Source organism: Cololabis saira, chromosome 22 (genome assembly GCF_033807715.1).
Source record: "Cololabis saira isolate AMF1-May2022 chromosome 22, fColSai1.1, whole genome shotgun sequence".
NCBI lineage: Eukaryota > Metazoa > Chordata > Actinopteri > Beloniformes > Belonidae > Cololabis > Cololabis saira.
Genome location: NC_084608.1, coordinates 32,955,706 through 32,981,571, shown reverse-complemented (window position 1 = coordinate 32,981,571; position 25,866 = coordinate 32,955,706). Strand labels below are relative to the sequence as shown.

Below are 25,866 nucleotides of genomic sequence, written 5' to 3'. Positions count from 1 at the left end.
GAATTCTGAGATTAAAGTCAGAATTCTGACTTTAATCTCAGAATTCTGAGAAAAAAGTCCGAATTCTGACTTTAATCTCAGAATTCTGAGAAAAAAGTCAGAATCCATCCATTATCTATACCCGCTTTATCCCTTGCGGGGTCACGGGGGTCTGCTGGAGCCTATCCCAGCTCATTTCAGGGGTTACACCCTGGACAGGTCACCAGTCCATCACAGGGCCACATACAAACACACAAACCATGCACACAAGCACACTCACGCTCACACCTACGGGCAATTTAGAATCACCAATTAACCTAGCGTGCATGTTTTTGGACTGTGGGAGGAAGCCGGAGTACCCGGAGAGAACCCACGCAAGCACGGGGAGAACATGCAAACTCCACACAGAAACTGGGAGTCGAACCGGGGACCTTCTTGCTGTGAGGCAACAGTGCTAACCACTAAGCCACCGTGCTGCCCCCCCCCAAAAAAAAAGTAAAAAAGTCAGAATTCTGAGAAAAAAGTCAGAATTCTGAGATTAAAGTCAGAATTCTGACTTTTTTCTCAGAATTCTGACTTTTTTCTCAGAATTCTGAGATTAAAGTCAGAATTCTGACTTTTTTCTCAGAATTCTGAGATTAAAGTCAGAATTCTGACTTTTTTCTCAGAATTCTGAGATTAAAGTCAGAATTCTGACTTTAATCTCAGAATTCTGAGAAAAAAGTCAGAATTCTGACTTTTTTCTCGGAATTCTTTTTATTTTTTTTAAGTGGCCCTAATACTCTTCCGTATATAAGGCCCATGGTCAGCTTTTGAAAAAATTGAAAGCTTTTAGGTGCGCCTTATAGTGCGGAAAATATGGTATTTGGATGCCGGAGTCGGGACACACGAGCGGATCAAGTGTGGATGCAGTTAGTTTCTAACTAATGTTCATCCAAGTATCAAAAGATAGTTATATTTGCAACGACCCAAATTGTGTTAAATACTATATTTCTGTGAAAACTGAAATGTCACATCTGGATTTATTTCTAATCAAGTCACACGCCTAACCTTTCCTACAAATCTGATTAATAAGATATTGGTGCAACATTTGATTCATTATATCGATACAAAATAAAAGTTAAGACATTTTATCAAACACACTCAACCAACTTTGTTTGTGTATTGTTTTCATGTAAAGCACTTTGTGCTGCATTTTTATGCATGCTATATAAATAAAGTTTGATTTGATCTTACAAAGAATATAGTTAATTTTGTCCATCCCTTTACAATATAATTTGTTGATTCTTTTCGTCCGACAACAATATTTAAGGTTTTTTTCTGTCCGTTCACCCCCAGGATGCTGCTCCAGGAGGGAGAGAACTTAAATATCTCGTAAGTGGATTTTTAACTAACTTAAACGGTAAATGTATTTTACTGAGATAAAGCGTAACTAAATGTTGTGATTTAACTTGTATAAATAGTTGCGCAGGAGCCTCGCCGCCTGAAGGAGCAGCAGCTGGTGCAGCAGCTGAAGGTGAGAATCTTCACCTCTAACTTCATGTCTCAGGTTTTATTGCTTTTAAAGACGTCTGATTAAAAGCGTTTTTTTGATCAATTCAAATGTAAAGTTGGGGTTGATGAAAGTTTGCTGATAAAAACCCTCTTACCTGCACTTTTAAGTTAAGTTAGTTATTTACCAAAAAATAAAAACACAATACAAAGATGAGCGTCATGTTAAAAGTTCAGTTTAAATCATTTATTTGTTTTTAAGTAAATATAAGAGAGTTTGTTAAAAGTTTAAAATCCATGTTCCGTGGTGATGGAGCAAAGTCTTTTCTTTGTCTTTTCTTTGCGTGACTGGTCCCGACAGGCCGACGCTGCTCAGAGCGACAGGTTGACGTCGCTCTTGGTCTTGCCGCTGCTGAGGCTGTGGATCATGGCGATCATGGCCGAGTGTTTGTTCAGCTCGTCATCTCTCTGCTTCAGCTTCGTCTCCAGCTGGCTCTTCTGCAGCTCCAGGGACGACGCCTGCGACACAGACCACGTTTAACTCCAACCACATCCACACAACCGGTAACCCTGTATGCTACAAATATTTCATGGATTTTCTCTTCCAACAGCTCATGTGTTTGAGATGGTTAACTCGGTAACTGCACCTTGATGCTGGCGTCCTTCCTGGCCTGCTCCGTCTTACTGAGGTCCTTCCTGAGCTGCTGCTCCAGCTCTCTCCTCTCCCTGTCCTTCTCCTTCCACCTGGCCTCCTCAGCTCGGAGCTCAGCCTGCAGACCTGCCAGGAAACAGGTGAGGACAAAGAATTACCCTTTTTTACGCACTTAGAATCCTTCATTTTTCTCAAAAATCATCAGTGCACCCTTTAATCATTGCCGTATGTATGAATGTTGTTCTTACTGACCTCAAACCAGTTTTATTTGGTAACTGAGCTCAAACATTTGTCAGAATGTTTTAGTGTGACTTTAGTAAGTTATGAAGCCGCTCCGCTTGATCGACGTTAAAGTCGGTCCTGGTTGGATACGGGTTGCAACGTCAGACATCGTTAGATAACTAATTATGTAGCGCTGAAAGCAACTATCCTCCAACATCTAGTCAACGTTAGATTTTTAGATTAAACCCAGTTTTCAAATCTACATCATAATAAAACGTTCCAACTTCACACTAACTTCAGGTGTTTGCTTTGGCTGGCAACGATGAACCAATCAGAGAACAAGACTGTTAGCTCCTCTACTTTTTATTGGTGGAAAACGAATTATTTAAAATGTGAAAGTATTCTTCTGTTTCAGTTACAGCTGAATTATATTCTAAGTTGGACTCTTTTGTTTAGCTTTAAATATGTTTTATGGTACACCTTATGTATGAAAATAGACCCACTCATTGATATTGGGCCTTATAATGCGGTGGTCTAACTCTGGTTCAGTTGAGTTTCAGGAATAACAAACGGTGGCAAATCTGTAATTAACTCCCGAGAAGAAAATCACATGAGGGGAAAAACAAAAAAACAGCATCTTGAAGCCAGAACCGACCGGCGGAGCAGCCAAACGTAATCTCCAGTGTTCTCTCATAAAGCCGATACGATCCTCCCGACCAGGATGAATAAACACCAGCAGCTCCGTCCAGCAGAGGGCGCCAGCCACGTGGGAAACAGGTGACCGTCTGACTGACGCCCCACCAGACCAATCTGCTTCTTCTGGATGTCAAGACGAGACTCTTTCAAAGCAGGACTGACATTCTTGAATTGGTCACAACTTTAGACAGAAGTTAAAAGCGTCTGACGTGGAGGCGTTTCCCACGCGCAGCAGCAGCCAATCCCACCTGAGATGTCCGTGTTCTTTGTTTGCAGGTCTGAGTGGAGCGTCTGGATCTCCGCCTCTCTCCCCTGCAGAACCTCCTCCAGCCTGCAACAGAGACGGACGGGTCAGGGCCGCGGCGGCGCCAGCGACTGGTGCAGCTCTGCAGACCTGGGCGTTGCCGTGGGTTACCTGTCCTGCTGCTGCTGCAGGGCTTCGTGGTTCTTCCTCAGCGCGTCAGTCTGCCTGCTGAGAGCGGCGTGGGCCGTCTGCAGCTCCTTCAGCAGCCGCTCCGTCTCAGTAAACCTGCACCCAAAGGTGGATCTGTTACAACCTGCTGGCTGTCAACCAGATTCTGCAGTGTCTGTACAGCCGCCCGGATGAGCCGTCCAGTGTGATGTGGATCTACGAGACAATAAGATTCTGCTCCCGTCGTTACGTAACCAAAATGCAAACACGCCCACGACTAAAAACCGCGTAACTGCATGTGAGTGTCCGACTATCGTAGCACTGCGTGACATCGGACGCTCTCTGTCCATCTCCCTCCAGCAGCTGCCACTTTATTGAGGTTTTTGTAGTGAAATGAGGAGGAATCATAGAGATAACTTCTCATTTCAACTAACTGGATCAGTCGTTCCTCATCCATGACTGTTTCCTACAGCGCTTTCAACCGGCTTTCAACGCGAGCGGCAGGAAGAAAATAGAAGCAGGACGTCCGACAAATGTTCAGCTCAAAACGGCGCTGCGGCCAGTTAGGACAGTCCAATAGAAAATAAAACTATGGAATTGATTTTGTTGATGACGCTCGCAGTGCATGCAGTTATAACACGGTGTAATAATAACTCCGCCGGCCGGAGCTTCCGATATTTTTTCGTAGCGGTGTATCGCGTCATTCAGGCAGCCAATCAGCACAGAGCCTCATTATCATAGCCCCGCCCACTCAGAATCCTGCATAGATAATGAGGTTAGAGAATGGGAAGATAAAGACATGGTTTAGAGGCTGAATTTCTAATTTATTTAGCAAAAACAATCAAAATCTTGTTTTTAAGAAATTCAAGACCTGTTTAAAATAGGGATTAGATGCCATAATAGGTCCCCTTTAATCATGAAGTTGGCATTTGGTGCTTTTCAAGAACTTTCGCACTAGTTTAGATTCCTGGAAACGAGGGAAGATGTGGATGGAGAGAAAGAAAAACTGAGTGATGCTGTAGTTGTTTGTCACTCAACGCCTACAGCATCACTGTTTTTCTTTCTCTCCATCCATCCATGACCAACTTCCCTCATTTCTAGGAATCTAAACTAGTGTGAAAGTTCTTGAAAAGCACCAGATGCCAACTTTATGATTAGATAATGTCACATCTGTGTATGACGCAGAAAAGCATGAACTCGTGCACATCTGGCTGGCTGAGGAACACAAAAGCTTCAGAGGAGGAAGTTTGACGGGAAACAGAAACCCCATTTCCAGCTACATGATGTCAGCAGGTCATGAATATCTAAAGTAGGGGTGTATAATCCAGGTGCCATAAAGTAAAAATCCTGTCCAGCAGTTGTTCCAACCATCACTAAACCAGCTCATCTGCAGGTAAATGGTTGGTCCTTAGTGAAAACACCTAGTTCTAAATGTTCTAATCAGGCTTTTAACTGACTCATTTAACTCTTTTAAATTTCTTATGCTCACCCTTATTTTTATTGAATCTTACTGCTCTGTTTTATATTTAGTTTATCCTTTATCGTATTTTATTTTATATTTTATTTTTGTTTAATCTCAATGTTTTATCTAAATATTTTAGTTGTTATTTATAGTCTATTTTATACATTTTACTGTCTTATTATTTTAGTTTTTAATGTCTTACTTTCTAGACATACTTTTAGGATTTTATGTTTGTATGTTTTATGTTTTTATGTTTTTTATAAACTCCTTTAGTGTATTTTATCCTGTTTTCTTGTAGCTTTTATCTCCAGTGTTTCCTCATGGGGAGCCTCCATGCTGGGAGTGACTCTGGCCTGCAGGCTGTGGTCCTGGGGGTGGTTCTGGCCTGGATGGTTGTGGAGTTCTGCACCACGGCTTCACCGCTGTGGTGTGGACTCCTCTATCCGTCCGGGCCGGGATGGTCTCTGTGGGCCCCCCCCCCCCTTGTATCTGCGGGCTATGAGACCTCCTGGCGTGGACGGCTCCCTGTTACCGTTTCGTCACCTGGATCCTCTGTGCCTAGCCATGTCTGCACCATGTGTCTGCTTGTGTCTGTCTGTGTGTGTAATTTAGGTGAATAGTAGTGTGCTTTTGTCTGCGGGGAGGGGGGGGGGGGGCGCATTAATAAGTTTTATGTTTATTTGTTTTTCTTGTTTTTTTTTTTGTTAAGCACTTTGTGTTTCATTATATGTATGAAAAGTGCTATATAAATAAAGTTTGATTTGATTTGATTTGATGTACAGGCTGATCCAAAAACACAGCAGGGTTTTTACTTTATGGCATGTGGATTAATATAGAGCCAAATCAAGGCCAAAAGTTTTGCTAATTTGAAAATAAAATTGTAATTGAAAAACTAAGATTTGAACCTGAAAATTCAAGTTTTGATCATGAACTTATTTTTTTACAGTTTCAACATTTTTTTTCAGTTTCACATCTTTTTTTCAGTTTCAGAACTTTTTATTTCAGTTTCAAATCTTTTTTTCAGTTTCAGATCTTTTTTTTTCAGTTTCACATCTGTTTTTTCAGTTTCACATCTTTTTTTTTTTCAGTTTCACATCTTTTTTTTCAGTTTCACATCTTTTTTTTTTCAGTTTCACATCTTTTTTTTTTCAGTTTCAGACTTTTGGCCCCGATCTGGCGTGGGGGGCGTGGCATCAACTGAGAGGAGCGTGGCATCAACTGAGAGGGGCGTGGCATCATGAGTGACAGCAGAACAGAGAAGGCGGGGGACGTTCCTCAGTCATGTTGCCTTCAGGAAACGTAGGTTGCAGAAGTTATCAGTAGAAGTTTGATTCAACACTGTATACACCATATTCACGTGATTGGCAGTGGAAAAAACTGATATTAGTGACACATTAAAACACTGTTTAAAAAGCTGTTTTAGACCGTACTTGGCACCAATCGCAGTATAAAAGCAATAAACTATGCCAGACTGTACAGTTCAACAGCCACACTTTAAAGTTTGACATTTCCCACTTCCACATACGACCGTGAACGCATCGCAGTATCGTTTGCGATGGCGTCCGCTCCGCCAGGACAAGCCGCGGGCCCCAGCACTCAGGTAAGAAATGTTAGCTACTTTTTCAATAGATGCTCTGGGGAAATATCTTAACAATTATAATGTGTAGCGTGTGTAAATAGGTATATAAAAAGGGAAAAGACGTCTTTAGGTGGGGAAAGCCTTCTCTGTTATGCTGTCACTCATGATTCTTCGCCCCTCTCAGTTGATGCCACGCCCCCTACGCCAGATCGGGGCCAAAAGTCTGAAACTGAAAAAAAGATCTGAAACTGAAAAAAGATCTGAAACTGAAAAAAAAAAATTGAAACTGTAAAAAAATATGTTCATGATCAAAACTTGAATTTTCAGGTTAAAATCTTAGTTTTTCCAATTACAATTTTATTTTCAAATTAGCAAAACTTTTGGCCTTGATTTGGCCCCATAAATTAAACACCTCTGCAAAAAACCAACCAATTCCCATGTTGCAAACAGCAGAAATTGCTGTAGCATCGTCTTCACTTGCTTCTTCAGAGAGTTGGAACAACTGCTGGACAGTTTTACTTTATGGCACCTGGATTAAACACCTCTGATCTACAGTGAGGACTGCTGAGATCTCGGTGTCTGCCTCTGACCTGCTGAGCAGGGCGTTGTAGGCTCCCTTGAGGGCCTGGTGCTCTTCAGAGTCCCTCTGCAGCCGGGCGTTGTGCTGAAGCAGCTCCTCCATGTCTGCCCGGGATCTCTCCACCTCCAGAACCTGGGAGCTGAGCTCTCCCTGCAGCTCCTCCCGCCGCCGCTCCGCCTCCTTCAACAAGCCGGCCAGCTGACGAGCCTGCAGGCAGACGGTGACGGAGAGACGTCAGCAGAAGAGCCGGGAGCTTCAGGGGGGGAAACACCCGCGGGTGCAGCTCACCTCAGCCTCCGCCTGGGCTCGCAGGAACCGGTACTGAGCCATGAGCCGGTCGGCCTGGGAGAGAGCCAGAGCCTTCGCCTCCAACACGTCCTGCAGACGGCTTTCCTTCGACTGACCAGGAAACAAATGGATTTGAAACCATCGGAGCTCAGAAATCAATACTCAGTTGTTACTAGGGGTGTAACAATATATCCTGCCACGAAATTTCACGATACAAAAACGTCACAATACGTGTCGTGGAGGTGACAAACTGTATCGCGATATTGGGTTATTAATATTAATCTATTGTGTTGACTAGTAACGACCACGCCTCGACCCGCAGACCAAAATCTTCCTCCACTCAGAAGAAACTAGTCCCGTTTTGGTCCCGACCACGGGACTCTTGGGGGGTTTTGAGCTCTGAACTTTTACTTATGTAAGGCCAGTGTAGAGTTAAGCCTTACCTTATTAAATTAAACCTTTTTGAGTCGTGAGTAGGATAAACACGGGGAAACTTCTGCTGAGTTCCAGTGTACTTTAATGTCCCTCAACAGTGTAGGATTTTAGAACATCAACACAGCACCTAGTGCCGTACTGTGGCGTATCACTCCGCCCAATCTAAAACAGACTAATCACTACAGATAAACTGACTAGTGTCATTATAGTCCCTGATTTACATCACAATATAAAGAATATATTTATAAAATAATGAACCCTGAATTACCAAAATAACCTTCTTAACAAAAATAAATCTCTTACACTTATAAGGTGAGCATGAATCAATCTTTTTTATGATGTAAAATTGTATGTATTTATTTACTTTTATTTAATTTTAGTTGTTAAATTTCTGGAAAAGAAAAAAGTCAAGTCATAAATGAGAGAAACTATTCAGTTTGTGGCAAAATATTTGTACTTGTATGAAACTGAAGATCATAATGCAAACCTGACATTTACTTTTAGTTCAGTTTGTGGAAAATGGTTGGCCTGGCTTTCTCTTTAAAACTTAAACAGTTATAAAACATTACAAACTGTAACAATAGGGCAAACGCACAGCATTGTTTTGTATTTTGTGTCTTTCAAATAAAAGACCATGTTTTCCAGTCATATGTTCCTCATTCAAGGTTGTTAAAAAAATACTGCTATAATATCGTACCGTATCGTGAGATTAGTGTATCGTTACACCCCTAGTTGTTACATCCGGTTATGGAACCACCAACTCCTTTTATACCAAAGCAATAAACAAGAATAAAGCAGATTGTTTTATCCGTCAAAGACTCACCGCAGAAGCTGCGAGTTTCTGTTCATAAACCTCGATGATGTCAGACACGCGAGGCTCCTTCATCTGCTCCTGCAGCTGCCAAACACAAGCAGCAGCTGATCAACATCTCCACCTCTGTACGACCGTCAGACAGCGGGGGTGAAGCTGGTGACGGGGTTTCTCAGGGGACTGGAGGAGCAGCTGGGATGGAAAACTCAGCCTTGGCCACTCGATTAAACCACAACTGCTGAGAGCAGCAAAATATAGCCGTGGTCCGACTAAGTTTACAGACTAGTAGTCTGCTCAAAGAAAGATAACACTGACCTGAAAGATGCTTTTGTTTATTCTAATCGTAAGAATGAATCATCCGTTGTGCCTTAAATTATGCTTCCTTTGTGTCATCGTCATTCTGCATCGAGACGCTTCATGTATAATCTGACCCGTTTACATGCAACTGCTTAATTAAATCTACTGAAATCTGGATCATCTCAAGTCTTATTCTTGGTAACTTAGACCTCGTTGGAAATAACGTGTTAAAGAGCGTTTGATGGGTTTTTCCACAACAGCAGCAAGTCCTGTGTTCTGCTTTAATTTGTTATAATACCAACAGTTCGTTTTATCATTCAGACATCACTTACACCATCTTTAAAAAATATAGGCTGGCGATTTCCTTATATTTAGATTTGGAAACAAAGTTATTGTCTACTCGTCCCCCCGGTACAGGTTGCCCTGATACCGGCTCCTCTAAAACACGGTTTCAGGTCCCAACATGTGAAACAATCCATTCATTAGCAGAACTAAGATGTCAGCCTCTGTATCACAACGTTCATGCGTCAGTCCTGGCGTCTTGTAAACCTGAGATCTATGTACCCCATGTGGTCAGAACTGGTATCACTACACAGAGCGGCCTTAAAAGTTTATGACGACAGACGTTTTTGAGTCTGTACCAGGAAAAAGTACATCAAGTACATTAAGTCAACTCTGAATCTCTAAATAACGAACTAAAACAAATGGCAAGAAAAGCAGACAAACTATAAAACAGCTTTCAGAGAGAAGTCTGGTGGGAACGACCGTCCTAAACGCTCATTCTGACGTTTAAATTCAGGTTTGTCAAGCAAAAAGACTGAATCACCCCAAATTTACCCAGAAAACGAAGACAAAAATAACAGAATGAAAGAAAAAACAACTTTGAAACAAACAGTTATTGTTTTTTGAAGTTGCTGACAGGAACAGTTGATGTGGCTCCACCTGGTGTGGTGAAATGATGCTGCACTAGAGACGCTGCAGGAGCTAAAGGACATGAATGAGTACGGGATACTCCACCTCCAAGCCGGTCTGCATCTTCTCAGCCAGACTGTTCAGACTTCTGGAGGCGTGAGACGAGTCCAGCGTGCTGCCGTTAGTCCTGGGAGGCAGCACGTCCTGCCCGGCAACGCGCCGGGGCGACAGCTCCGCCTCCCTCTGGCGGTAGGCGTTGTTGGCGGCGATGCTTTCCCCCAGGCTGGAGAGAAAAGCACATTTTCATCAAGATTCACGTGAAATAGTCACATTTTAAATGAAGTCTTAACCTTGTGGGCTGGATGTTTTATCAACTAGAACACAGAGAGTGAATAACACTCGTCTGCACAAGTGTGTTCCTCGCCAGGTTCTCCACAAGGATGTGTTTTATCACGTCTGCTGTTCATCCTTTACACAAATGTGTCGCAGCAGAAGGGAGGATATATTTGTTTTAAAATATGCAGCAGACTGTTGTCAGTTTGCTGAAACACAAAGAAACCTGTCGCGGTCACATCATACGTGACTGTCCAGCGGAGTGATGAATCCTTCCTTAAATATCTCGTTACAGTTATCAGCAGTAAACTGACATTTGAGGCAGATTGTGAGGTTATTTATAACCTTTTTGCCTGAGAAAACTGTCGTCTTTTCATAGATAAAACACTGTTGACCTTTTTTAATCAAGCCTTTATTGAATCTGTTTTACCCTTTTGCATGTGGAGATCTGTCTCTTAGAAATAAGAATATTCTGAACCAGATAGGGAAGAGGTCCAGTAAGGAAACGAGGGAGCAGCAGATGAACGCGGACAGATAAAGACGTCTGGATCTATTTTAAAAAACACCTCATCCACCACACGACCAGTTTCAGCTACTTCAGTCAGGACGCAGATATAGTTTTATACCTACGTCTATAGCCCTCCTAGATAAATAGATCAGGTTTTAGTGTTTTATGTTGTGATTATGGTTTATGTTGTATGTATAATAATAATACATTTTATTTATTTAGGAGGTGCCTTTCAGGTCACCTTACAAAAGATACAACATACATTTTATAAGTTAAAATACAATTAATCCAAGAAAAAAGCAGCTACAGACAGAATCAAAAAGTACATAAATCACTAAATAGAACAAACTGGTGTAGTTTAGTGCACAGTGACTGGTTAAAGTGAGTGAGTTTAAACAGGTGAGTTTTGAATGTTGTGATGGAGTCTGTCTGTTTCATGTGTGGGGGAGGGAGTTCCAGAGTCCGGGTGCTGAGAAACTGACGCATGGGGCACCCGTGGTGCTGAGGCCCGGGCACCCGTGGGGCACCCGTGGTGCTGAGGGTGAAGTGGGAATGATGAGAAGTCCATCCGAGGTTGAGCTGAGGGAGTGAATTCATGTAGGAGGTCACAGGTCAGTGGGAGCTGGTTGTGGAGGGCTTTGTAGGTGAGGAGGAGGTTTTTGTAGATGATGCGGTCGTGGACTGGTAGTGGACTGGTAGTGGATGGGTAGTGGACTGGGAGCCAGTGGAGTTGGATAAGAAGGGGGTGATGTGGTCAGATGATCCGGGTCAAGCTCTGAATGAGTTGTAATCCGTCGGTGAGTTGGTAGGGAGGCCAGTGAGGAGGCCGTTGCAGTAACTGATACGGGATGTGCTGGACGGAGTCTGGAGATGTTGCAGGTGGAAGAATGCAGTCCGGGTGATGTTGTAAATATGAGGTGCAAATGAAAGAGTGCTGTCCAGGAGGATGCCAAGGCTCTTGACTTGGGAGGAGAAGGAACCGGGAAGCCGTGGATGGTGATGGTGGAGCAGGAGAGTTGTGACTTGGTGAGGGTGGATTTGGAGCTGATAAGAAGAGCCTCAGTTTTATTGCTGTTGAGTTTTAGCTCATTCAGGTATTGATTTTAGTGGTGGTGGGGAAAAAAAAAAAAAAAAACGATATTGCAATATATTGTTGTGCTCTCTGTCGCAATAAATAATTGATAAACTGATGGCAAATATGGATCTTTTATTACAACACACAATGGATTTACGCAGTTGTCACTGCACTATTGTTCATGTACTTCAATTTGTCCAGCTGTACGGTGTTTACATTTACAAGACTAAGAGGCAGTGAGGAACTATGGAAAATTAAGTTGCTTACTGACTTTTCAGTAGAAACAAAGCAGTGCACTGTCCTGGTTTAAATAAAACATGTTATTAATGTTCATGCACTTTAATTTGTCCAGCTGTTCAGTGTTTACATTTACAAGCCTAGCAGGCAGTGAGGCTTGATACAAATGCACTTTCTTTGTACATTGTATGAAGTTTTGGCATTGAATAAACGCATAACTACAAACGTTTTCTTTTTTATGGGTATTTTTTCTTTTTCAGTCACATATATCGTGATATATCGTTGATGAAATTTCTTACAATATATCGAATATCGTGTACCGTGATATTATCGTTATCGTGGGCCACAGTATAGAATCGTGAGTTACCGTATCGTCCCACCCCTAATTGATTTCATCCAGACAGTTGGTGAGGGAAGTGGGAGGAATAGTAGCAGTGGGTTTGGAGGAGATGTAGATCTGTGTGTCACCGGCGTAGCAGTGGAAATGGACCCCGTGGTGACGGGGGATTGAGCCCAAGGGTAGGAGGTAGATGATGAAAAGAAGCGGACCCAATACTGACCCCTGGGGGACACCCAGTGTGACACCCGTGCACCCAGATTTGTGGTTCTTTAGTTGTATGAAGTGTTGACGGTCGGTGAGGTTTGATGAGAACCAGGAGAGTGCAACACCAGTGATCAATGGCAGCCCGGCCGTCCGGGAGTATTGGGTGAGAAATGGTGTTGAAAGCTGCGCTGAGGTCCAGGAGGATGAGGATGGTGAGTAGTCCAGAGTCGGCTGCGCGGAGGAGAAGGTCGTCGGCGACTTTAACCAGGGCTGTGATTGGGGTGGAAACCGGATTGGAAGGGTTCGTGGAGATTTGAGTTGGTGAAAGGTTTATACTACTGGTTTCTTGTTGCTGGACTCCCTAGACCAGTGGTCCCCAACCTTTTCTGAACCGCGGACCGGTTTAATGTCTGACAGTAATTTCACGGCCCAATCTAAAAGGTGTAGCTGATAAAAACTAAAAACTAAATAAAAATGACAAGATCGGCACTAAAAACTGTGGTATTTTTGCTATAGTAATAATAATAATAATAATAATAAAACATAATTTTCGAAAAAATAAAATGAAAATTGTAAATTACCTTTAGTATGAGTATTTCTATAAATGTGTTTTTATGTTGGTTTTCTCATTAACGTTATATAAAGCCAGGCTTTTATTTTATTTGTTGGAGACAGATATTTAGCGCTTTTATTTTGAAGGCGTCTCACCGAGACTTTAACGGTAAAAGTTTAACGGCAGTAGAAAGTGTGTCTGAAAGACTAAACTAGTTTCAGGAATGTTAAAGTGGAGCCTAACTGACACAAAAAGCACCTGCTGATAAGGATTTGTTTTTTTTTTGCAAATTTGATGCCGTATTTATATCCAGCTTGAGTTTGGTTGCCATGGTTACTCATGTATTGTGGTTAACGGTATGTGTTATTACCGAGTGAGCGAGCAGATGTGTCTGTCTGTATTTAAATTAAATGAAACTTACATGAATGTAGAAAGACTAACTCTATTTTATTTTATTCATTTATAGCTCTTACGGTGTGTTTGCAGTGTATTTACATCCAAGGAATAAAAACATTGTGAACCATCAGTTTGAGAGTCAACCATCATCAGTCGGGGATGATACAGAAATTATTTTTTCTCTCTGTGCGGCCCCGTACCAGATGACCCACGGCCCGGTACGGGGCCGCGGCCCGGGGACCACTGATATAGACCATCTTATTACAAGTTATTTACCATCTGGTACAATAAAGTTGAACTGAACATCTGCTCATTCATCCAACCAACAGCAGACATGAGGATTATTCCAGTGCTTTCATATCGTGACTCACACCAATGAGGGGAAGTCTGGGAGGGGAGTAGCCTCAAACAAGAGGGCGAGTCCCGTCTGCACCTGGTCTGTGCGGTGGGACGTCAGCGCCAGGGAAAGAGGCGTCACGATCCTCTGGTCCTGAGGAGCAGAAACGCAGCAGGTCAGAGAGAACCAAGCAGACGGACGGGAGTTTCCGTGCGTTTACCTGTAACATCCTGTAGAAGCTGGTCTCCATGTCCTCCACCTGCCGTCTCAGTTTGCTCATTAGCTCCAGGGTTTTCAGAAGAGCCTCTGCCGACACCTGACTGGAACAAGAGCGCCATTTTGAGTGTATAATTACAGATTTCTTACATCCCATTTAGAAACAAAAACCAGGTGCGTCTCCAAAAACCATTTTACCAACAAATGTGTGGAAGAATGCACCGAGACGCTGCTAAACGAGGTCACCGTTCACTCACCTGAGATCATTATCGGAGCCAGACGGCAGGTGGGTGACGGGGCTGTTGCCATGACAACAGGACAGGAGGGACTCCACCAGGGCGAGGCAGGGCTGAGCGCTCACCTGATGGGACACTAAACATCTGCTGGAGTCCTCGGCACACAGGAGTGGAAGAGTTAAGACTTCAACGCGAGACAAAGAAAGAAAACACTAGGGTGAGTGCAGCCAGGCGAGAGTCTGGGGAAGGATATCCAGCAGCAGGCTGGTGACGTGTGTGACGCGCTGGCAGTGTCTGCTGAGGTGGCCGTCTCCTCGGCTCAGATCCAGGCCCGTCAACAGCTCCAGCAGGACCGGCAGCAGCATCTCCACGAAGCTCAGCGCACATTCAGACACGCCGTCTGCTCCCAGCGACTCCTGCAGGGAGACCCAGCACAGATGTCCTCACGTTCATGAAAGATGCCCAGATGTTGGAAAGACATGGTCTCTGCAGCCGTCTTTAGGTCCAGTACTCAGATGTTAAATACCTTACTCAGTTACAGGGTGTCTAGCGGTTTGACTGAGGTAAAGTTAAGACTTTATAATATCATTTTCAAACTAAATTTAAAACCAAAAAGACAAGTCACTAAGAAAAACAGCGCTGAGGTTGAGGTTGCCAGATCTGACTGGTTCCAGCCGAAACACAACGTAAAACCCACCGAAATACTGAAAAACCAGCCAAAAATCATACATTCTCTATGTGAAAACCATAAATTATTAAATGCATAATACATTTCAAGCTTCACAACTCAATAGCCAAAAAGAGTTCAGGCTCCAAACAAAGACTACAATTAAATTGAGCAGATTAAACCAAATAAAATATCAGTGAGTTTATTGTGTAAGTTCTTACTTTTCTCCAACATAATGGAAACTTTTTTGTTAATTTCTTCTAAATATTTAGTGAAAACCAGGAAAAGCCGCCCAAATATATATTTTTCAGCCCAATTGTGCTGAAACCTGCTCAACCTGGCAACACACATTTAGAACCTCTGCAGGAGATTCTCCTCAAAACGATGAAATAAACTTTGATGACTGGATATATTCCCTCTAAAATTAAGACCCTTGGATGGAGATTTAAGACAAATTAAGACATTTAAGGAAAATGGAATTTAAGACTTTAAGGAGCCGCGGCGGCCTGAGTAAAGATCTTACTGCTCTTTTACTTTTATCGCTTTATAACCAAGCTTTTAAATGTTTAGTAAAAACCAAAGCATCACGTTATCACGTAGAAGTAGCAACAAAACATATGCCAGCATAGACAAATCAGCAGAATACTTTGCTGTGACTACTGGTACTAAGAGATACCTGCAGCAGTTCCTCCAGCAGCTGCAGGGCCTGCAGAGAACAAGCTTCAGCTCCCTCCACCGGCGAGCTCAGCCACTGCACCAGAGCCAGACCACACTCCGCCTTCCGCCCAGCGTCCAGCCCCGCTCCCTGCTGCCGTCCTCCAGCTGCCAGTTTAGGTCCCGCTGGTCTGAAGACCACGTGGCACAGCAGCGATCGCAGACCCGAGACGCTGCACATCGCCAGGAGAAGCTCCAACACCTGCCAGCCACACAAACGCAGGAGGAGGCTTTATTTCTAAAACTGTAAGTAAGTAAGTAAGTAACTGTTGAGTAAAAACTCAAAATAAGAATATTTGTCTTATTTCTAATTAAAATGTCTCATTTTAGTAAAAAAAATAAAAAAATCTCATTACACTTAAAACAAGACTCATCACTGGAAAAAAATCAACAATTTTCACCTGTTTCAAGTAGATTTTCACTTGAAATAAGTAGAAAAATCTGCCAGTGGAACAAGATTTTTTTGCTTGTAATAAGAAGATAAATCTTGTTCCACTGGCAGATTTTCCAACTTATTTCAAGTGAAAGTTTACTTGAAACAGGTGAAAATTGTCAAATAAGTTATTTTTCTGGTGATGACTCTAAATGTTGAAATAGCAGTAAAACCACATTCATTGATGAAATGACATAAGGGATGGAAAGGGGGGGATGATTTGGACCGTATTTATTTCAGGGGGGGATGCCATCCCCCCTCATCCCCCCTCATCTCTAGTACTGCTCATCACATCTGCCACTGTAAATGGTTTGTTTAAATCTTTGCAACCCTTCCCAAACAAGCCGTGTTTGTGCATCTTTTTAGTTTTTACTTTAAAATAACTATGCTGCTGGAGCTGCTGCTGGGTTTTTAGCAGCTTATCTGATTATTACCAAGTCATTTCTGGTTAAGACACTTCTTGAAAGACTGAGAACACTTGAGTGTCTCATAGGAACACTGAGAATGCACATTGTGGTTTGTTGGTTTGTTGTTTTTTAACCGCCATCTTCTCCATTTTTGACCTCTGAGCCTCTGAGCACATTTAAATGAAGGTATTCATGTACAGTAACCGAGGCAGGAACAGCAGAGCTCACCCAGGCACTGCGGCCGTATCTCATTACCTTGGCTGCAGAGTCCGGGTCCTTTGAGTGCAGCAGACCTAAAACCTGAGACACGCATGCTGAGAAGTGCCGATACCTGCAGAGGGAGGGAGAGATGGCGCTCAGAAACACGTTTGGAGCAGACGGACACAACAAAGCTGAGCGAGGCGTGAGGGCGAGCGCACCTGGTGAGGTAATCTGCGATTTTGGGGTTTTTCAAAAGGTCAACCAACAGGTCAACCGCGTACTTCCTGGTGAGAGTACCGTCGCCGTTGACGATGATGTTGAACACGAGCTGAAAGGTCTGGTGGATGTTTTTTGCGTCAAAGAGCTAAAAACACACACACGTACAGATGATGAGAAATGATGAACAGGACTTCTGCACCAAAACAAGAACTGAGACATTAAGGCCTCACGTCAGCTCCAGCTGCTGACTAAACTCAACATTTAGGAAGTCAAGAATACAAGAATAAAGAAGTATTACTTTAAATACCGAATAAAAAAAACATGAGGCGGAAGGCTGAAAGCCAACTGATAAGTATTTAAGTATTTAGAGGTCAAATCTGCAGATTCAATCAAAGTGAAGAGACGGTTGTTCTTGGAGGAATGTTTCTAGTATTTCTGTATTTACTCTTAATCAATCAGGCACCTCCTGAAATGAAGACCTGGAAACTGAGTACATTACACGAACCTTTTGAACCTTTTAAAAACAAGAAAAGCATAATATTGACAAAGATTAGAGGTAAGTAAACCTTTAAAAGCCGTGGTTCCACTTACAGTTTTCTAATTTCCGCACAAAGACGTCAAACGCGTCCGATCCGAGTTCATTACTGCACCCACCTTCTCTCCCACCTTCTCGTTCATGGTGAGGCTGGCCAGGATGGACAGCGTGAAAACCACCACCGTCAGGCTGTTGTGAGCCAGGAAGTTGATCAGTGTGCGATAGAACTGCTTCACGTTGTCCTGCCAACACACACATGGAGTCCTTCAGATACTTTCCCTCCCATGAAGTCACTAAGCATCTATTCAGTAAGATTCATGCAACTTTAATGAAGTTATTGTCTTTGAGGTCAGGATTTAATCAATAAACCCAGAACTCTCATGTTTACGTTGGTATATTACTTAACGAGTCTTTCCTGGTTACAGGAAGTTCACATTCTGATTACTCCATAACATGTGACAAAACACAAGCCCCAGAAATATGGAAATTTGACTCAAAACATTTGTGTGCGTATTATCCGATTATTAGATTTGAGTGCTTAACTTGCTTGAAGTTACGGACAAAATTACGAATTCAAAAAGCCTCCTACAAACACAAATTGTTAAATACGCACAAATGGTTTTGAGACTCTTTTCTCCAAGAAGCCTCACAGATTCCTCCGTACAAGGTGCATTTAAGGACTGGTGGAAAGCTGGGTCATCTGAACTTTCATCCGAATCCAGCGTTATTTCTCTTGATACTTAGTTTCCTCTGAACTTGAAACGAAGTGTAAAAATTGTGCACCGGAGTTAGAAAGAATATCTCAGCACCCCGTGGTTATAACACTTTACTTTGTAATATTCTATAATTCCTTATCGGGACAGATCTGCATTCATGAGCCTTACAGATGTAATTAGATGTTTTAAAGCCACGACCGCTACGTGGTGGAAAAACTGACGGTCAAATCAGGAGGCAGGAAGGCGGTGATGACGGGGCATCACGGTGGTCTGAGGTAGTTTACCTTCTTAGGGCAGGAAACTAAGTATCGAGAGAAATCACACCGAACTCAGATGAAAACTCAGATGACCCAGCTTTCCACCAGTCCTTAAATGCACCATGTACGGAGGAATCTGTGAGGCTTCTTGGAGAAAAGTCTCAAAACCATTTGTGCGTATCTGTAGTTGTGGGATTCATGCACATTTAACAATTTGTGTGTGTAGGAGGCTTTTTGCATTCGTAATTACCGTTTTGTCTGTAAGTTCGAGCACAAATCTAGTAATACACATAAACACAAAAACTAATAAATCAAGAGCTATGCACACACAAATGTTTTGAGTCATTTTCTCTCATACAGAAAGCTCTTAATGTCTCAGACTCACCAGGGACTTGACGTGAGTCTGCACCGAGTGGTTGTCTCGACAAAGATTGGCCATGAGGCCGAGACACGGCAGGAGGACGTCTTCATTGTGAGACTGACTGGTGGAGAAAGGAGGGGGGGGTTACTGAACACCAAGTACACGGCAGGCCTTTGGTATTGGAAAGTCTGGTCCACGTCAGCGCCGGCTCTCACATGCTGCTCATGAGAAACGTCACCAGCTCGTGGATGTAGTTCGTGGACTGGATGATGCGCATGTTGTATGTCAGTTTCTGCAGCACCTGGAGACACTGAAATACAGAGACGAGACAACAATCAGAGTTCAACCTGAAGCAGCTCTGGGACGTTTCCAAGAACAAGGAGGAAGAACCGGAGCTTTCTGGTGGACGCGTCACTCTGAGCAGCAGCAGCAGCAGCTTAATTCCCCCGATCTGCAACGTCTGAACTAAGGAATCGTTTCATTTTGAGGGAACAAAACAAACTCATTCATGCCTGTTTCAGAAATGCATGAGGAGAGTGATGATGCTGAGAGCCAGTAATGATAAAGTCTTAACAAGATGTGTCTCGAGACCCCAGCCGAGGACAAACATTCATCACAAATCCTTTCAGTAAAGATTCTGCCATCGGAGCCGACGTCAGACTGGACTAATATCCGTCTCTGCAGTGACGCTCGGAACCGCCTCTGATGGCAGAACCACAACCTGAATGATCAGGAAAAGAGAAATTTAATTCCAGGTTTCTAATAAATAAATCGAGCGAGCCTTCAATCTCAAGAAAATTAAGGATAATAAAACCAGTGGGGCCGTGTTTTAATGAAATTGTTAGATCTGTGTCGATTTGTCTTCTTTTAATGTGGGAATGATATGAGAAGAAATGAAGGAAAAGAAGTGTCTAACATGACATGAAAAAGGAAAGATGCAAGGTGTTTTCCAGGATTACATAATACACTAACCCATTTATTCAGGCCTTTAGCAAATATTTATTTTGTTATATTAGCGCTGCAGTTAGAAATGTTTTCTCCAAAAAACTCAAAATGGAGGTATTATTATATATTTTATTTATTTATTATTTTATCTTTTGGTATTACATTTTTAAGTTTTTTATGTAAATCAAAATGTTCTCTCTCAAACGATGACGCATCATGTTTTGCGTTTCCTGCTCTTATTATAGAGTAAAATAAAAAACATGGTAAAAGTATTTTCGATGTAGACCAGTGTCTGCTGATGACAAAAACTATGAAAACCAGCTGTAATCTATTTACTTTCATTCCAAGTGTGTATTCTACGGTGGCCGAGACCCGCCATTGCTGAAAATTAAAGAAATGCTGCAAATATAAAGAAACGCTGCAAATATAAAGAAACGCTGCAAATATAAAGAAACGCCGCTGCAAATAATAAAAAAACACGACGCAAATAAAAAAGCCACAACGGAAGTGAATTACCGGGGACTATTTTTGCTGATGCACCGGTGTTTTTTACGTAAGAGGAGAAGAAGAAAACGAAGAGTACGTAATTGAAAAGGAAAAAATAAGAAGAGCGAGGAATAAGAAGAACAACGAACGAGAAAATAAGTGAAAAGGTTAGTGTTCAACGTCGCTACGTGTAATTTTTAATGTGCAACACCGGTGCATCGGCAAAAATAGTCCCCGGTAATTCACTTCCGTTGTGGCTTTTCTTATTTGCGTCGTTTTTTTTGTTTATTTGCAGCGGGGTTTATTTATATTTGCAGCATTTCTTTTATTTGCTAAGCGTTTATTTTATTTGCAGCTGCGTTTGTTTCCGTTTGCTGCGTTACTTATGTACTATGTTCAGCAATGGCGGGTCTCGGCCACCGTAGTATTCCACGTGTGTATTACGTGGGCCGTTTCAAGCAGCCAGGGAACATCTCCTTCACACCAGAGAGGCTCCAGACGGCGGTGGCGGCCTCACCTGCAGCACCAGAGAATCTCCTGCGGCGCCGCCGCGGCAGTGGATTATGGCCGCCAACGTGCTGGTGACGTTGTAGCTGCTGTGAAGAATCTCCCGACTGGGACGATCGCAGGCTGGAGAGGAACAGATACGTCAGAAACCAACAACATTTTATTAAAGAAAGGGTTCTACACGGTGAGGAAACAATCTCTGATGACAAGCCAAAAGATGCTTTACCATCACCACCAACTGTCTGTAATCATTCCAGACACTTTCAAATGCTGTTATGAAAACCGGAAACCGTTCAGGCATCAGCCATTCCTTCGTTTTGATCCTCCAGGGAAGAAAAGCTTAAACTAAAGACTAAGACAGATGTGTTTTTATTTCACGGCTCTGGTGGTCTTTGTTTAAACGTTTGACAGGAAATTGGAGCCGAGGGGATTCAAATAACCTTCTCCTTGAACCTCAATATGGGTAAATGTAACACTTACTGGTGGACGGGTCATCTTATTTTGATAGGTGAAGAAGAGGGCGTGGAGTTGTGTGTACATCTTTGTGAGAATGTGAGGTTTATGAAGATAAACAGTTGCACAGGTTCTTCACATCCCTGTGTCGGTATATACGTATGTGTAATTGATGGCCTGGGATTTATAACGTACGCGGTAGGCGTATTTTGAACATGAACTGAACCACTGCATTTGCAGAAATATTTTCTCCTAATATCGTTTTTAAATGTGCCAAATAAAAATAAACAAAAATAATATGTTTTTAATCCTTTCTCGATATCAGTTTAACAGAAAACATGGGAGCTCTCCTCAGCCGGGGAGATGCTGCTGTCCTCCATCCCATCAGCAATGTCAGGTCTTGTTTCATCTTCTGTGGCATTTTTTCTCTGGATTTTTGGTTGTGATCCTGTAAAATATGAGGATATGCTGCTCTGGATTCTTTTCATTTTTTCATTCATTTGACTGACTGTATCTTTTATTTTGGCGGGCGGAAGTCGGACTTTTGGAATGCAAGAAAATTTGGTTGGTTTTCAAAATAAAACTGCTTTCTGTGGGCGTGACTCGCTCCCGGTATCAAAATCACACACAAGCAGAATGAACACGGACTCTGTGTATTTTGGTTGTTATTACGATGTAATGGTGAAAATACTTTGGGTGGGGGGGGGTACATTTTGTCCCCACCGAGGATAAAAATAATTCAGCAGAGGGTAGGACGTGTAAACCATGGGGGGGAAAATCCCCACCGGTAAATCGCACCCTGGTTGTTCCTATCTGTGCACTTTTGTTATTTTTCTTTCTTTTATGTCATTGTTACATTTTAGTTGTAATGTCAAAAATATAAAAATAAAGTTTAAAAATAATAAAAAATAACCAGACGACTGACTGAAGACACCTGAGACGCCCATCACAAACCAGACACACACGCACACGCACACGCACACGCACACGCACACGGGTCCTGCTGCATGAGAAAGGCTTGTGGGTGAACAGCTGGAACCTACCCAGCTGGGCCAGCAGGGAGACGATGGCGCTGGTCAGGGTGGGACTGGTGTTTGGGTTTCCAGCCAGCTCCACCAGCCCGCTCACACACTCTCTGGGCAGAACCTGGCCGGAGCTCAGCAGCTGGTCACACTGCAGACCAGAGATCTCCTACGAGCACACAAGACACATGGAAGCTGCAATTCACACAATACTCTGCTCCCAGATAACTAGTTATCCTGTAAATGGAGGCCTGGGGCACATTTACTATTATATTGTGTATGTGTGTGTGAGATATATAATTTTTTTAACCTTTATTTATCAAGGTATAATCTCATTGAGACCCTGGGTCTCATTTACACGAGAGACCTGTTTCAGGTAGGCAGTAGCAAAACAAAGTTACAGACCAACTGAACGTACAAGAGACAAACAAAACAGAAACGGATCATGGGATAGGTGTCTCATCTCAGGGTGCTTGCTCTTTTTCCAAGTTAAAATTCCAGACGTTTCCCAGACTTTTTTAAAACTGATATTTTTTTTCCCAAGACCTTAACTTTACGTACTTGTATACTTGTGTGCCTACTGCCTACTTCATTGGTTGAGATTGTACCAATTGTGTTTATTAGAAATGTTTCTTAGAATTTTTTATAGGCTAGTATTCAATGAACGAATGCATTATTCACAGTAAATTATGTTTTTACTGATGAAAACGTTTCAAAACATGAAAATCACAAGTACATGAATTTCACATTTTCACAATGCCTTTGAGCATACTGTAAAATTCTACCATACATTTTTTCCCCATACTTTATTAAGACTTTCACACAAAATTCAAGACTTTTCAAGGTCTGTAAAACAGTGTTTCAAAATTCCATACTTATTAAGACTTTCAAGACTTGCGCAAGCACCCTGTCATCTGTTTGGGCTCATTTACGTCGAAGCTGTGCAACCCCTCATGGAGCTGACAAAATCCACTATGTGTAGAGGTGCGTGCAATTCATCGATGTGTCGATGCATCGCGATGAGTCACGTGACGATTTGGAATTGATTAATTAATTTTTTTTTTTTTAAGTTATCCTATCAAGATTCCAGACTGAATAAGCTGCTGAATCATTTCATTTTCAAGAATGCACATTTCTTATTGTTCACTTGAAATATGGCAGATATGTTTACAGTAAATAAATTTGATGGAAGTACATATCTTGTTTACTTGAATTAATGAACTCATTAAATCCAGGGCTTGACCGTTTTCAGTGTTTTCCACCAATAGAGGGGGCTCTCATGCAAGTGCAGCTTTCCCTGGTCAAAGTTAAGTAAGTCAAAGAGCAAATGTTTACATAGTCATAAAATAAATTATTTTGTGTCTTTGAAAAATACATGTCAAATGTTCAAAAAACCTTGTTATTTACTTAATGAGTGTTGTTAGAGGAACTGAGTTCATTGATTGGCTATTTATTTACAAATGTAGCCACAGATGAAGACAAAATCAATCTTGTATGGAAAAAAGCATTAAAAATCACAATAATCGAAGAATCGTGGCACCAATAATCGAATCGAAAATCGTTATAATCGAAGAATCGAAGCTCCAATATTCGAAAGGTACCCTTGTTTGCACACCCCTACTATTGTGGAGACGGAGTGCACTGTGGCAAAGAAGTACGTTGCTAGAGTGATTGAGCAGACTGATGGGAAGATGGCCGCGTCACGACTCCTCTCAGCACACCACCAAGTGCTTCAGGCCATGCCCGCGGTTTTGCTTGCCCTCAAACTCTCACTGACACTGGGTGCTTCCACCGCCATGAGCGAGAACTCGTTCTCAAGAACATTTTTACTGACCACCAGCGGACAATGACGCACGCTCGCAAGGCTCAGCTCGTACAGCTGGCTTTTGAACGAGACCTGACGAAGACGCTGAGAGATGATGGAAGGACCTTGTGCTGCGTAAATTCAGCACCTCGAGCCGCGGACTGCAGCTTAGCACAGTCTAAGCGCACTTTCTTCAGCGCGACTCAAAATGTAAATACAAATCAATGCATAGTTGTTCTTGTTCTTGTTCTATATGCTATATTGAAAACATGTATGTGACCTTGTTGTGCGTTACGAGTAAAACGTTTTCAGTCAAACTAAAATGTGCGCTTCCTTGCATTATTTACACCTAAGTGATTTGATTTCTCCACATGTTTTAGACAGATTATTAATAAGAAAGCAGTGAGAATGCACTTTTTTCCTTAAAATGCTCTCCTACACGACTGATTTGGTGCCCGCCCTAATAAGCCTACGCCGTAGCCTACGCCGTAGGCTCTGCGTCGATGTAACGCGGAACCATGAATCAGCCTGAGCCTGCCGCTCACCTCCACCTGCCGCTGCAGCTGCGCTGCGTGCTGATCCGTCCTGCTGTCCCGGTACTGCTGGCTGGCCAACAGCAGAGACTTCAAACACGTCGTCATGTCCATCCTGCGGGGCAAACACACACAACACAAACAATTGGGTATACCAAGGTACGGCAGCCGCCACACCTTGGCTTCAAGGGAAAATGTAAATGTTTGCTTTTTTAAATACATTTATGTAATTACTCTGTGTCTATTTGTATTGATTATTCTATTACTTAATACATATAGAATAACTACAAATGCAAATCAGAACAACATGATCGATTTCACTAGTTATTATACACTGCAAAAACTCAAAATCTTAACAAGAATATTTATCTTATTTCTAGTTAAAATGTCTAATTTTTAGTAAAAAAAAATCTCATTACATTTAAGACAAGACTCAAAAACAACCATTTTCACCTGTTTCCTGCAGAAATACTGCAGGAATGACATAGCAGCAGTTAAATGCAGCCTTCTGTAAGCTTTAAATATCCACTGGGCTTACATCAAATACATCAAAACACAACAATAAAAAACACTTTTCTGAACTTATCAATATGACTCTGTCCTTCACAGGATAAGTAACATGGATCACTGCAAAAACTCAAAATCTTAACAAGAATATTTGTCTTATTTGTAGTTAAAATGTCTCATTTTAGTAAAAAAATCTCATTACACTTAAAACAAGACATCACTGGAAAAAACAAGAATTTTCACCTGTTTCAAGTAGATTTTCACTTGAAATAAGTAGAAAAATCTGCCAGTGGAACAAGATTCTTTTGCTTGTAATGAGAAGATAAATCTTGTCCCACTGGCAAATTTTTCTACTTATTTCAAGTGAAAATTTACTTGAAACAGGAGAAAATTGTCAAATAACGTAAGTTATTTTTCTGGTAATGACTCTTGTTTTAAGTGTAATGAGATTTTTCGACTAAAAATTAGACATTTTAACTAGAAATAAGACAAATATTCCTGGTAAGATTTTGAGTTTTTGCAGTGAGTGAGACTGCATTTGAAAAAGTTCCAATTTTCTTGACCACAAAGATCAGCTACATAAACTTCTGTGATGAGTATTTGCTGGATGTGTTGATTGATACTCTAGTTAAATTCTGTGACTCGTAACCTTGCCGTACCTTAGCTTCCACTGAATTGACGCCACTAAAACTAACGACACAGCGACGGAAACACGAGCTGCTGCTTGTGTGTTTCAGACAGCTGACTTATATAAGTATACACACCAACGGCTGCTTTAGGGACGTACCTGTATTACTTTTAATATCTTCCAGAAACATCGACAACACAGTTTCCCGGTTTATGTTCGA

The 25,866-nt window shown here is 42.1% G+C and overlaps 1 protein-coding gene across 2 annotated transcripts; it reads right to left on the bottom strand.

Moving 5' to 3' along the window:
- Positions 1 to 1,702: 1,702 nt before the first annotated feature.
- cip2a (cellular inhibitor of PP2A) lies at positions 1,703 to 25,866 on the bottom strand. Of its 2 annotated transcripts, none has more exons than XM_061713703.1 (22): positions 25,806 to 25,866; positions 24,524 to 24,626; positions 22,196 to 22,343; positions 20,710 to 20,822; positions 18,977 to 19,071; positions 18,786 to 18,882; positions 17,547 to 17,669; positions 16,892 to 17,037; positions 16,728 to 16,803; positions 15,595 to 15,834; positions 14,505 to 14,667; positions 14,273 to 14,420; positions 14,020 to 14,119; positions 13,834 to 13,952; positions 9,922 to 10,099; positions 8,620 to 8,694; positions 7,362 to 7,472; positions 7,084 to 7,280; positions 3,456 to 3,569; positions 3,289 to 3,371; positions 2,118 to 2,248; positions 1,703 to 1,989 (listed from the first exon to the last, which is right to left on the bottom strand). In XM_061713703.1, the coding sequence occupies exons 2-22, from the start codon at positions 24,623 to 24,625 to the stop codon at positions 1,843 to 1,845; spliced, it is 2,706 nt and encodes a 901-aa protein (XP_061569687.1). In that variant the 5' UTR covers position 24,626; positions 25,806 to 25,866; the 3' UTR covers positions 1,703 to 1,842. The 2 variants fall into 2 exon arrangements, with proteins under 2 accessions (XP_061569687.1, XP_061569688.1); XM_061713704.1 differs by having other exon boundaries at positions 8,620 to 8,688.